The sequence below is a fragment of the Ips typographus genome, linkage group LG14 (genome assembly GCF_016097725.1).
Source record: "Ips typographus isolate SLU linkage group LG14, UJ_Ityp_2.0, whole genome shotgun sequence".
Taxonomy (NCBI): domain Eukaryota; kingdom Metazoa; phylum Arthropoda; class Insecta; order Coleoptera; family Curculionidae; genus Ips; species Ips typographus.
This window is the reverse complement of record NC_138435.1, coordinates 1,175,816-1,190,366: the sequence shown is the minus strand read 5'-3', so window position 1 is coordinate 1,190,366 and position 14,551 is coordinate 1,175,816. Positions and strand designations below refer to the sequence as shown.

General features: G+C 37.2%; 1 protein-coding gene across 1 annotated transcript; it reads left to right on the top strand.

Moving 5' to 3' along the window:
• Window positions 1-880: 880 nt before the first annotated feature.
• LOC145737941 (ATP-binding cassette sub-family C member 4-like) lies at window positions 881-14,425 on the top strand. The gene is made up of 11 exons (XM_081992782.1): window positions 881-1,086; window positions 3,257-3,438; window positions 3,491-3,706; window positions 3,764-3,964; window positions 7,301-7,527; window positions 7,591-7,747; window positions 9,931-11,121; window positions 12,544-12,895; window positions 12,980-13,130; window positions 13,187-13,417; window positions 13,478-14,425. Exons 2-11 carry the CDS (start codon window positions 3,362-3,364, stop codon window positions 14,371-14,373), a joined length of 3,699 nt encoding a protein of 1,232 aa, XP_081848908.1. The 5' UTR covers window positions 881-1,086; window positions 3,257-3,361; the 3' UTR covers window positions 14,374-14,425.
• Window positions 14,426-14,551: the final 126 nt, after the last annotated feature.

Genomic DNA, 14,551 nt, shown 5'->3' with positions numbered 1-14,551 from the left:
TTATTCTTTACAGGATTGTATTAAGGTCATTTTTCCCTTAAGGGTCTCCTTAAGGAGTTATACAGCAAAAAGTGTCAGGGTGCACCAAACTGTTTTTTTTTAAGTAACTCAATTTTGACCGAGCGTAGCTCTGTTATTTAAGGAGTTAAAAAAAAGTGTAAATAAGGAAATTTGTAGGAAATTTTATTCTTTACAGGATTGTATTAAGGTCATTTTTCCCTTAAGGGTCTCCTTAAGGAGTTATACAGCAAAAAGTGTCAGGGTGCACCAAACTGTTTTTTTTTTAAGTAACTCAATTTTGACCGAGCGTAGCTCTGTTATTTAAGGAGTTAAAAAAAAGTGTAAATAAGGAAATTTGTAGGAAATTTTATTCTTTACAGGATTGTATTAAGGTCATTTTTCCCTTAAGGGTCTCCTTAAGGAGTTATACAGCAAAAAGTGTCAGGGTGCACCAAACTGTTTTTTTTTTAAGTAACTCAATTTTGACCGAGCGTAGCTCTGTTATTTAAGGAGTTAAAAAAAAGTGTAAATAAGGAAATTTGTAGGAAATTTTATCCTTTACAAGATTGTATTAGGATCATTTTTTCCTTAAGGGCCTCCTTAAGGAGTTATACAGCAAAAAGTGTCAGGGTGCACCAACCACAATTTTAAAATAAAAAAGTTTGGAGGGATGCAATGGGGGTTGAACCCTGTTGCCGTTATTCCAAAAATTTCTAATCAAGCTAGTATAATATATGACGTCATCCTAATTTAGTGGTAATTTTTTTTTTTACACCGGATTTTCCAGTGTACCATAAAGGAACAATGCAAAATGGTAATGTTTTTCGATCTCCCACTCTTTTACTTCCATTGGTACTAATAATTAATGGTAGCGGTTTGGTTCTGGTATAGGCGAAATGATCGACCGGAGATCGGTTATTAGTTTTGATTTTGCACGAACGCGCGCTTCCGTCGATTAACCCAAAAAATTTTTTTTTGTTATTATTAACAATCATATAAATTTTCGGCATAACATCCGGTAAAAATTATTGTTATAGTCGGTCTGTATGGGTCATTCATGTCTCGGTTACCAGTGCTTATTTGATGGTAAGTTTTACAAAAAAAAAATGCTTTAATCCTGATTGATTAACCAATCAGAGCATTTTTAATAAGTTAATCACCACCTTGACGATAATTGATATTTAATTGTTAATTTCAGTTAATTAATTTACAATTTTTTCCTTAACCTCAAACAGCCACGCATATTAAACATTATAATCGGTACTGGAAGGTTTTCTACCCATTTATAAGAAGACTGAAGGTTTCAACTCGACCTAATTATCAAACGAGTGACAGAACACCTTAGCGTATTTAAATCTGTCACAAACTTGGAAACTGTCAAAATCCATGAAGCTAGAAAATGTCAAACTTTCTTCAAACAAGTACAATCTGTTTAAGAGCTTCATGACGTGCTGTTTTATTTGAAGCTAGTAGTTTTACATGTCAAACTACTGCAAACTGTCAAATACCATTAAGGTATAAAACTTTTTGCTTGCTACCTTTATGGTAAATCCGATTGAATAAACGGTTTGTTTTAAGCCAATTTGAACCATAATATGATGTTTTTGTGTCTCTTTGTGAAAAACCTTAATTCCCCAGCTAATCAGACATATTGGTGACTGTCACGTGACTAGTATGGTTTATATACTACAGTTACTTTTTAGGTTTAATCTAACCTCCATGGTAGCAAAACGATTATGCATTTGTGACAGGTATCTGAATAACCTTTGAAAAAACCACTACAATACCGTTTTTTTTTTCGCAACTGTGTAAATGTCAAATTTGAAAAAAAAAACAATATTACACGAGTTTTTTGGTATAACTGATAGTGTTTACATTAAAAATCATCAATTTTTTGCCCAAAGCTATAATAGACGATATGACCCACTTAACGCATTCGTTTCGCATTTACACGACAAAATTCGTCTAACAATCAACGTTCTAAGGCACTTTCACTCTGTAAAGGTAATTTGCTAATTTTTTTCGCTTATTTAGAGTGACTTTCAGCTTCCTTGATTTTAGTGTCTACAGGGTGAGGTTCTTTCAAACGGTGTATAGTCACGTGAGCGATTGACAGGCTACGTCACTCTCAGTACAATTGACAAAATTCCTGGTTTTTGTAAATTGTTGTGACTGGTAAATTGTCGTGTTTATTGAGCGTTTAACAAACCAACAAACAATTGTTTTGGCAAATTGCGTTTTGCATTGTTAGCATTGTTTTGCCGTTGGTTAATCAGCAACATTCTATACAGGGTGAACGTGTAAGAAAAATTAGAATAATGCATTTAAATTGATGCGACACGTGTGAAATTTTTTCTACTTAAAGTGCTTTAAATTCAATCATCTTTTTCCAACGATTACAGTGCAAATTGGTGAACTATTATTTTGTAACCGTTCTGGTAAACCTGTTTTCCGTTAAATTTTCAGCAATTAAACCGGTTTTTACGAAGGCAAACTTGGATTAAACACGAAGATGGCTATAATAATTGTTGTCCTAAAGATCGCACAATTTCAAGGCCTGAAAGACGTGTACGCTAACAATTGTTCCATTTAAAAGCAATTTGGCCGATTAAGTACCATATTACATTTAAAGGTACCTAGAGGTCAGTTAGTGTGGTTTGGTGCTGATTTTCAGTCGTTTAAATGGTACAGTAACGTTGATTATTGGGCAACAGTAATAAAATATCAATTAAAATTACTGTCACGAACTTCATCAGTTAATCATTATTATCAGAAAACGTTCTACGCGGTATAACACGGTTTAAGGTCACGTGACCTAATTGCACTAAAATATTCAAGTAGGTACAATTCGTCCACTTCTGTCAGTCAGTTGTCATTGACAGTTTGACCGCTGTCTCCACTAAGTGGTGAATGCAAGCTCATGTATGTGTAAAATATGTAAACTACAGAATGTTTTTTACATTGAATGTAAATCAGGAAATTTGGACGAGATTTTTTAGTATTTTTTCGAATTTCCTGCAAATTTAGAGGTTTTTTAAGTACTTTTTTTGAAATTCAATATCTCGGTAACGTGAAGAGCTAGAGAGGCCCTTTATATGACAGAGTGTCAAACATACAGAAAAAAAGAATCTGATTGGTCCATCTGTAGAAAGTGAAAGCTTTCTTATTACATTGAAAGTAACTATGTTTACTTAATCATCCTGTTTGATTGAATTGCATTTTAATAAAACGTCAATCATATCACCTTACAAATTAGTTTCAGGTTGGCAATAACCATTTCCTCGAACAAATTTAACGATAATATACTCCGAGTGGATTACGTCATGTTCAATCAACGATGATATATTAATAACCAATCGGAATGGATACCGGCAATCGGGAGGAACGTCGCAGCAACCCTAGAGAACGGGCCAACGTCGCGTCATTTTTGACGTTTGCGTAAGCGCGTGTGTATGACAGTTGGAAACGTCACGAAAACGTCAAATTCCAGATACACTTTCGGGCTGTTTAAACGAGGTATCAAGGGCAATTTACAGGACAATGACGTGTACGCCATTCCGGACGATTGCGACTCGAAATTGTGCGGCGATAAAACCGAACTGGAATGGAAACAGAACGAAACCATCATCAAGTTGCTGTGGAAACGGTTCGGATTGCGCTACACCATTTTGTCGATAATTCACTTGATTTGGACGTTGTTTAACAGGTCAGATTGATACTTTCATGGTTAATTGGCTCTTAATACAACAGTTTTTCATTTCAGTATTGTTCATCCGTACATTACCAGTAAGTTCATATCGTACTTTCAAGTCAACTCGAAAGTAACCAGGACGGATGCGTACTTTTATGGGGGCGTGGTCGTTGCCCTTGCTCTTTTTCACTGTATTTGGGCGCACAATTACTTTATGTTCCAGTGCAAGTTGGAGATTCAGATTAAGGCTTCGTTAACTTCGCTAATTTACAGGTTAGTTAGCGTTTTGTGACGTAATTTGACATTGTTGACGCTCACCCGACGTCAGCGGCTTAGAGGTTGCTGTGTTTCTAGCAGTTCAAATTTTGACACTGTTTTTCTCTCTGACTGTACTCAATTTGGTAGTGTTTTTTTAGGTTAGTGGGTAGGAAATTTAATGAGGATTCCAAAATGTGCTCAAAACTATCATTTTCACACCACAAATGGGTTTTACAGGCGATTTTGTCCTTGACTGCCCTTTCAAACTGTGTTTCTAGCAGTTCAAATTTTGACACTGTTTTTCTAACTGACTACACTCGATTTTTTAGTGTTTTTTTAGACTACTGGATAGGAAATTTAACGAGGATTCCAAAAATGTGCTTAAAACAGTCATTTTCTCACTCTAAGTGGGTTTTACAGGCGATTTTGTCCTTGACTGTCCTTTCAAACTGTGTTTCTAACTATTCAAACTTTGACACCATTTTTCACCATGACTGTACCGATATGTTTTTTGTTTTTTTTGCCTATTGAATAGGAAATTTAATGAGGATTCCAAAAATGTACTTAAATCAAACATTTTCTCACTAGAAGTGGGTTTTACCAGCGATTTTGTCCTTGACTGTCCTTCCGAATTGTGTTTCTTTCAGTTCAAATTTGACACTGCTTTTCTCCCAGACTGTACCACATTTTATACGGTTTTTCCAAGTAACTGAATAGGAAATTTAATGAGGATTCCAAAAATGTGCTTAAAACTGTCATTTTCACACCACAAATGGGTTTTACAGGCGATTTTGTCCTTGACTGTCCTTTCAAACTGTGTTTCTGTTAGTTCAAACTTGACACTGTTTTTCTCTCTGACTGTACTCAATTTGTTAGTGTTTTTTTAGGTAAGTAGATAGGAAATTTAATGAGGATTCCAAAAATGTGCTTAAAACTGTCATTTTCTCACTCCAAGTGAGTTTAACAGACGATTTTGTCGCTGACTGTATTTTCAAATTTTGGCAGCACTTTTCTCCCTGACTGTACCGAATTTAGTGATATTTTTTTAGGCTATTGGATAGGCAATTTAATAAGGATTCCAAAAATGTGCTTAAAACTGTCATTTTCACACCACAAATGGGTTTTACAGTCGATTTTGTCCTTGACTGTCCTTTCAAACTGTGTTTCTGTTAGTTCAAATTTTGACACTGTTTTTCTGTCTGACTGTACTCAATTTAGTAGTGTTTTTTTAGGTTAGTAGATATGAAATTTAATGAGGATTCCAAAAATGTGCTTAAAACTGTCATTTCCACACCACAAATGGGTTTTACAGGCGATTTTGTCCTTGACTGTCCTTTCAAACTGTGTTTCTAACAATTCAAACTTTGACACCATTTTTCACCATGACTGTACCGATATGTTTTTTGTTTTTTTTGTCTATTGAATAGGAAATTTAATGAGGATTCCAAAAATGTACTTAAATCAAACATTTTCTCACTAGAAGTGGGTTTTACCAGCGATTTTGTCCTTGACTGTCCTTCCGAATTGTATTTCTTTTAGTTCAAATTTGACACTGCTTTTCTCCCAGACTGTACCACATTTTATACGGTTTTTCCAAGTAACTGAATAGGAAATTTAATGAGGATTCCAAAAATATGCTTAAAACTGTCATTTTCACACCACAAATGGGTTTTACAAGCGATTTTGTCCTTGACTGTCCTTTCAAACTGTGTTTCTGTTAGTTCAAACTTGACACTGTTTTTCTCTCTGACTGTACTCAATTTGGTAGTGTTTTTTTAGGTAAGTAGATAGGAAATTTAATGAGGATTCCAAAAATGTGCTTAAAACTGTCATTTTCTCACTCCAAGTGAGTTTAACAGACGATTTTGTCGCTGACTGTATTTTCTAATTTTGGCAGCACTTTTCTCCCTGACTGTACCGAATTTAGTGATATTTTTTTAGGCTATTGGATAGGAAATTTAATGAGGATTCCAAAAATGTGCTTAAAACTGTAATTTTCACACTACAAGTGGGTTTTACAGGCGATTTTGTCCTTGACTGTCTTTTCAAACTGTGTTTATAGCAGTTCAAATTTTGACACTGTTTTTCTAACTGACTATACTCGATTTTTTAGTGTTTTTTTAGACTATTGGATAGGAAATTTAATAAGGATTCCAAAAATGTACTTAAAACTGTCATTTTCACACCACAAATGGGTTTTACAGTCGATTTTGTCCTTGACTGTCCTTTCAAACTGTGTTTCTGTTAGTTCAAATTTTGACACTGTTTTTCTGTCTGACTGTACTCAATTTAGTAGTGTTTTTTTAGGTTAGTAGATATGAAATTTAATGAGGCTTCCAAAAACGTGCTTAAAACTGTCATTTTCACACCACAAATGGGTTTTACAGTCGATTTTGTCCTTGACTGTCCTTTCAAACTGTGTTTCTGTTAGTTCAAATTTTGACACTGTTTTTCTGTCTGACTGTACTCAATTTAGTAGTGTTTTTTTAGGTTAGTAGATATGAAATTTAATGAGGCTTCCAAAAACGTGCTTAAAACTGTCATTTTCACACCACAAATGGGTTTTACAGTCGATTTTGTCCTTGACTGTCCTTTCAAACTGTGTTTCTGTTAGTTCAAATTTTGACACTGTTTTTCTCTCTGACTGTACTCAATTTAGTAGTGTTTTTTTAGGTTAGTAGATATGAAATTTAATGAGGCTTCCAAAAACGTGCTTAAAACTGTCATTTTCACACCACAAATGGGTTTTACAGTCGATTTTGTCCTTGACTGTCCTTTCAAACTGTGTTTCTGTTAGTTCAAATTTTGACACTGTTTTTCTGTCTGACTGTACTCAATTTAGTAGTGTTTTTTTAGGTTAGTAGATATGAAATTTAATGAGGCTTCCAAAAACGTGCTTAAAACTGTCATTTTCACACCACAAATGGGTTTTACAGTCGATTTTGTCCTTGACTGTCCTTTCAAACTGTGTTTCTGTTAGTTCAAACTTTGACACTGTTTTTCTCTCTGACTGTACTCAATTTAGTAGTGTTTTTTTAGGTTAGTAGATAGGAAATTTAATAAGGATTCCAAAAATGTGCTTAAAACTGTCATTTTTACACTACAAGTGGGTTTTACAGTCGATTTTGTCCTTGACTGTCCTTTCAAACTGTGTTTCTAGCAGTTCAAATTTTGACACTGTTTTTCTAACTGACATAACAAACAAGCTGCTGCAGTCATAACAAACTAAATAGGACCGCTTACTTAACCTGACGTCGGGTGAACGTACCCAATGTGTCAACAACGTCAGAGACCGCCCATTGAAGGTATTTCCGAACACATCCCAGTTGGAATAAATTGTTGATATGACAGGAAAGTGCTTAAACTACGACCCGGTGAAATATCGAAAACGAGCATGGGCAACATCGTCACCATTTTGACCAAAGACATCAAACTGATCGTGCACAACATTTGGACTTTGAGCGAAATGATCATAGGCACAATCCAAACTGTCACCGTGTTCTATTTACTCTACTCTAGAATGGGGATGCCCTCTTTTATTGCAATGGGAATGCTCTTTTTTGGTCTTTTAGTGCAAGGTGAGTTAAACTTGGTCACTCTACTAGAGAATGTACGATTGGTTGGATAACAATTTTTTCTAGTGGTACTGAGTAAGGTTATCGCAAAAATGCGACTCAAAGTAGGCAAAATGGCCGATAAACGATTGCAACTCACTCAGGAGGCTCTGTCAGCGTTGAGGATCATCAAAATGTACACTTGGGAACGCTTTTTCTATGGCAGAATTTGCGAAGCTAGAAAGTAAGTGATATTGTCTTTTAATTTTCAAATTTAACTGATTTTCAAGTCCGTCCCAGACTGTATAAACACACCAAAGAAAACACTTTCAATACGATCGTATTCAGACAATTTCAATCCGATTTCAATGATTTTTGCGCTGGATTGTAGCTGATTGTTAGTGGTTTATTCCCTAAAAAAATTCAGAATTCTAGCTTCAATATTAACGGAGATACAGGCATAAGTGTGTTTTGCCAACTTGAAAATGGGTGATTTTAGTGTTCCACGGCATCGCAAGGGGGCGCTCCCTTGAAACGTTTTAAAAGTCACATCCATTGCTCCTCGGTGTTGCCAATTAACCTGCGAAGGGTTTCACCGTTTTCGAGATATTTCAGCCCCCGTTTTAACATCCAAAAAAATTTCAATCCCACCGTATTCAGTCAATTTCAATCCGATTTAAATGAATTTTGCGCTGGATTGTAGCTAATTACTCTTAGTTTAATTGAGAGAAATTTCAAAATTTTCACTTGCTTATTAAAAAAGTTATGGGTCTAAGTTGACTTTGCCGCATATGAACTAGGTTGGAAAATAGTGGGGTTTTTTGGGAGTCTTAACAAAACCAAACGGGGCTTCGCTGAAATGTTTTAAAAGTCACATCCATTGCTCCTTGGCCGTGCCAATTAAACTGCGAAAGAAGATCTGCGAAGCCTTTCACAGTTTTCGAGATATTTCAGCCCCCGTTTTAACATCCAAAAAAATTTCAATCCCACCGTATTCAGTCAATTTCAATCCGATTTAAATGAATTTTGCGCTGGATTGTAGCTAATTACTCTTAGTTTAATTGAGAGAAATTTCAAAATTTTCACTTGCTTATTAAAAAAGTTATGGGTCTAAGTTGACTTTGCCGCATATGAACTAGGTTAGAAAATGAGGGGGTTTTTTAGGCCACTTAACAAAATCAAACGGTGCTTCGCTGAAATGTTTTAAAAGTCACATTCATTGCTCCTTGGTCTGGCCAATTAACCTACGAAAGCAGATCTGCGAAGCCTTTCACCGTTTTCGAGATATTCTAGCCCCCGTTTTGACCTCCGCTTAACCTTCAAACTGACAGGAAACCGTCAAAACAAAACCGATTTCAATGATTTTTGCGCTGGATTGTAGCTGATTGTTAGTGGTTTATTCCCTAAAAAAATTCAGAATTCTAGCTTCAATATTAACAGAGATACAGGCATAAATGTGTTTTGCCACAGATGAACCGTCTCTACCGAATGTAGTGTCTCACGGCCCCACAAGGAGGCGCTCCGTTGAAACGTTTTAAAGTAACCGTATTCAGACAATTTCAGTTCGATTTAAATTATTTTTGCGCAGGATTGTAGCTGGTTGTTTGTGGTTTAATCCCTAAAATTTTCCTCCATTATTCTCTGCGATATTTGATTTTAACCGAACGTTGTTCAAGTGAGCTGAGCTAACCTCCTGGAAACCTTCAATACGTCCGCATTCACTCAATTTCAATCGATGGGCATGATTTTTGCACTAGATTGTAGCTGGTTGCTAGTAGTTTAATCCGTAAAAGTTTCAGAGTTTTTCCTCCATTATTCTCTGAGATATTTGACCTTAACCGAGCGTTGTTCAAGTGAGCCGAGCTAACCTCCTGGAAATCTTCAATACGTCCGTATTCACTCAATTTCAGTCCGATTTAAATTATTCTTGCGCTGGATTGTAGCTGGTAGTTTGTGGTTTAATCCCTAAAAGTTTCAGAATTTTTCCTTCGTTATTCTCTGAGATATTTGACTTTGACCGAGTGTTGCCTCAAGTGAGTCGAGCTAACCTCCTGGAAATCTTCAATACGTCCATATTCAGGCGGTTTCAATCCGATTTAAATGCTTTTTGCGCTGGATTGTAGCTGATTGTTAGTGGTTTATTCCCTAAAAAAATTCAGAATTCTAGCTTCAATATTAACAGAGATACAGGCATAAGTGTGTTTTGCCACAGATGAACCGTCTCTACCGAATGTAGTGTCTCGCGGCCTCACAAGGAGGCGCTCCGTTGAAACGTTTTAAAATAACCGTATTCAGACAATTTCAAACCGATTTACATGATTCCTGCGCAGGATTGTAGCATTTCAGGAATTTTTAAATGAATTCAGTTACTGCCACTTGGGACAAATGAAATTCCAAAAATAATGCAAACTTGGTATTAATTTTCAGAAAAGAAATGCGCAAAACAATGGCAGCGTTCTACCTCAAAATTTGCCTAATTCTGATCGGTATCATGGGCTCAAAAATCACATTTCCCGTCTTGCTCATCTCTTACGTGGCGTTGGGCTATTCCACCAACACCGAACTGGTTTTCTACGTGATTGGACTGTTTAAAGAACTGCGCCACTCTGTAGGCATCACCATACCGTTAGGATTGACTCACTCGGCCGAATTCTACGCTTCTTTGACCAGAGTGAGCCGGATGTTGCACATCGAGGAGCACTACACTCACTCGAGTAGCTCCAGTTTGACGAAAACGAAAGCCAAAGTGGAGCTGAAGGAGGTGAACGTGTCCGTGGAGAAGGAGATGATATTGAAGAATGTCAGTTTGAGCATCACCGAGCCTGGACTGACTGTAGTGACCGGTTTGGTGGGGTCAGGGAAAAGTTCTTTGTTGAAAACCATTTTAAGGGACTACGCTAACACGAAAGGCCAGGTCACTGTTTGCGGTTCAGTTTCCTATGCTTCACAAGACCCTTGGCTTTTCCCTGCCAGTATTAGACAAAATATCATTTTTGGACAGAGTTTTGATCAGATTAAGTACGACCAAGTGGTGAAAGTGTGCTCGTTGGAGTACGACCTCAATCTACTGTCCAATGGAGATGAAACTGTAGTGGCAGACGGTGGAATGAATTTAAGTAAAGGACAACAAGCCAGAATCAACTTGGCCAGGGCAATATACAAGAACAGCGATATTTACCTTCTGGACGATTCGTTGGCCGCTTTGGACGTTAAAGTCCAAGAAGACATTTACACGCACTGCGTTCGAAACTTTCTTAAACATAAAATTGTGCTGTTTGTCTCGCAGAACCCCGTGCACTTTAAAGGAGCCTCCAAAGTGATTTATTTGAATCGTGGTGCGGTAAAGGCAATTTCCAAACCGGCGGAACTGTTGGACGTGCTGCAAAGCCCGTTCGCTGCACAGCACGAGAAGAAGGAGAAGCAACTTTTGGAAATTGACGATGGTAAAGTGAAACAGAAGATTTATCACGAAGACAAGAAGATCGGGAGCGTAGAGTTTGTTACTTACCTGAAGTATTTCAAATTTGGTGGTGGGATGGTGATTTTTGCACTGATTATGGCTATCTTCCTGTCGGCTCAGTTTACGGAAAGTTACTCGTCCAAATTGGTTTCTCGTTGGTAAGTAAATTTGCCAAAACACCTGAAAAAAAAGAGGGAATCATATTGGAAATGAATAATTAATTATTAATTTTTATTTTCTTTTTATTATTGGAAAGTACAGTGTTTGTTCGTATATTTAGGCAGGAGGAAAAAAAGTCACCCTCGTTTGTCACGTGTCACAGTTTATTTTTTTGTGCAAATAGAGATATTTGTTTACGAGAGTAAACGACAACAGATAGCAACTTTGGGCTAAAAACTGATTTTGACTTGATGGTTTGCACCTTTATCACGTGATACGTTTTGGTTGTTTTTTTTTTTTTTGTAAAAAGTTTTTTTGTTTGACAGTTTTGACGTTACTGACAGTTGTCACGTGATTTCAGAACATTATTTAGCTAAACGGTCACGTGACAATTGTCAAAATAACGGTCATAAACCTCAGAAACACGTTTTATATCAAATACTGCAAGAAAACATTTCTAAATCCTGTTTTTTGCAACCTTATAGCACGGTTTGACAGTTTTGATGTTAAAGACAGTTGTCACGTGATTTCAGAATATTATTTAGCTAAACGGTCACGTGACAATTGTCAAAATACCAGTCATCAACGCAGAAACACGTTTTATATCAAATACTGCAAGAAAACATTTCTAAATCCTGTTTTTTGCAACCTTATAGCACGGTTTGACAGTTTTGATGTTAAAGACAGTTGTCACGTGATTTCAGAATATTATTTAGCTAAACGGTCACGTGACAATTGTCAAAATAACGGTCATAAACCTCAGAAACATGTTTTATATCGAATACTGCAAGAAAACATTTCTAAATCCTGTTTTTTGCAACCTTATAGCACGGTTTGACAGTTTTGATGTTAAAGACAGTTGTCACGTGATTTCAGAATATTATTTAGCTAAACGGTCACGTGACAATTGGCAAAATACCAGTCATAAACGCAGAAACACGTTTTATATCAAATACTGCAAGAAAACATTTCTAAATCCTGTTTTTTGCAACTTTATAGCACGGTTTGATAGTTTTGATGTTAAAGACAGTTGTCACGTGATTTCAGAATATTATTTAGCTAAACGATCACGTGACAATTGTCAAAATAACGGTCATAAACCTCAGTAACACGTTTTATATTAAATACTGCAAGAAAACATTTCTAAATCCTGTTTTTTGCAACTTTAGAGCATGGTTTGACGTTAGTGACAGTTGTCACGTGGTTGCAGAACACTATTTAGCTAAACGGTCACGTGACAATTGTCAAAATACCAGTCAAACCTCAGAAACATGTTTTATATCAAATACAAATCTATCAATATTTTATTTCTCTTCTGAATGGATTCCATATAGCATTTTCTGGTCGTTTTGGAGAAGCTCAAAAAAAAAGCTGTCTAATAAATATACGGACCGGCCAAGAGCTAAACTGGTAATTTACAGGGTGGACTATCAGCAACAAACGTTCGACATCAGCGTCGGCAACAACGTAACGTCGAAACGAAACGAAACGATCACGTACGAGGGCGCAGTTACTCGGCGCGACCAAACGTTCAATCTGTACGCCATTTTGATTTTTACGTCCGCCATTTTGGCGCTCATTAAATCGTACGCCATCTTGAAGTTTTGTAGACGCGCCTCGATCAAGATCCATCAGATGATGTGCGGCAGCGTTATTAATTCGGCGATGACGTTTATGGACAATCATTTTATTGGGAATATTTTGAATCGATTCTCGTACGATTTGGACGTGATTGACGAACAATTTCCATTTATTTTCATGGAGTTTTTCAGGGTAATCATTCAAAAAAATCCACTCTATCCATGGATAGAGTAGACATGCACCAATTCCCTGTTTTTACTTTACAAATCGTTCTAGAGCTGGATCAGTATCGGTGGAATGTTGATTCTAATAGCAACAGTAAGTTGGATTTTCTTCCTGTTTGCCATTGGTTTTTTTGTCGCCCTGTATATCTTGCGTACAGTTTATATACCAACCGGACGGGCTTTGAAACGACTGGAAGCCATGAGTATGTCGGAAAAACCATACGAGTTAACCTGGATGGATAAATGTAAAATATTTCAGCGCGAAGTCCTTTGGTGGGCCATTTGAACGCCTCCGTCGAAGGTTTGACCACCATACGAGCGTACAAAGCGGAAGAGGTGTTGAAAGACGAGTTTGACAAGCACCAGGACCTGGCCAATTCGGCCTACTACATGGTGATGACCACCAGTAGGGCGTTTGGTTTCATTATGGATTTTGCCGGCGCCATGTTTGTTGTCTTTATCATTGTTATTCTTTTGTTTGGTAATATACGTGAGTATTTTCGATTTTTGATTTTTCAGTGAACTTGATTGATTAATAATACACCAACAGGTATTTCGGTGGGGGACGTGGGATTGGCGTTAACCCAGGTGATGATGCTGACCGGTTACCTGCAATGGGCGGTACGACAATGGGCGGACTTGGAGAATTGTATGACGTCGGTGGAACGAGTGTTGGAGTACACGGAAATCGAGCAAGAGGACACCACTGGAGGGGCAATTAACGATTGGCCGAAAGATGGCAGTGTCAAATACGACGGAGTCAGTTTGAGTTACACCTCGGGCACTAAAGTCCTGAAAAATATCAGTTTTTCCGTTAATCCTGGAGAGAAAATTGGTATAGTCGGCCGGACCGGAGCTGGGAAGTCCTCCATCATGTCCACCCTGTTCAGACTCTACAAATACGAAGGAAAAATCATCATAGATGGCATTGATATCGCCTCAATGTCCGTGAATTTTCTGAGGAAGAACATTTCCATCATTCCCCAGGATCCGGTGATCTTCGAAGGTTCCGTAAGAGACAATTTAGATCCTCACCATATCTACACGGACAAGGAGCTGTGGGACGTGCTAGAAAAGGTCAGAATGAAAGATCTGATCCCTAACTTAAACGAGGACGTTCTGAGTTTAAGTCTCAGCAGTGGACAAAAACAATTGCTATCGCTGGCCAGGGCCGTAATCAGGAGGAACAAAATTGTCGTTCTGGACGAAGCCACGGCCAATATGGACGAGGAATCCGATCTTTTGGTGCACAATCTCATTCAGGAACATTTTACCGATTGCACTGTGATAATGATAGCGCATCGTCTCAGCACTATTTTGCATTGTGATAAAGTGATGGTGATGGATAATGGCAACGTTGCCGAATTTGACGATCCGAAAACGTTGCTAGCCAACAAGGACAGTTTGTTTTACGCGATGAAACACCCATCAGTGACAACAGAGTGACTTTTTTTTACTGTTGCGTGTATATTTTATAAATAAAATAATATTAAGACCATCCAAAGATGATTTTTGTTTTCCGTAAAAATGACTTAAATTGGCAACATTGGCACTAAGTGGTGTGGAAGCGAAGTAATCGCAAACATTTCATAATAACGTAACAAGGCTTAGAAAAATGCCCATC

Excerpts from the sequence above, each read along its gene's own strand:
- LOC145737941 (XM_081992782.1), top strand. The coding sequence starts at position 3,362 with ATGGATACCGGCAATCGGGAGGAACGTCGCAGCAACCCTAGAGAACGG. Across the intron at positions 11,122-12,543 it reads TCCAAATTGGTTTCTCGTTG|GGTGGACTATCAGCAACAAA; the intron begins GTAAGTAAATTT and ends GGTAATTTACAG. Across the intron at positions 13,418-13,477 it reads TCTTTTGTTTGGTAATATAC|GTATTTCGGTGGGGGACGTG; the intron begins GTGAGTATTTTC and ends ATACACCAACAG.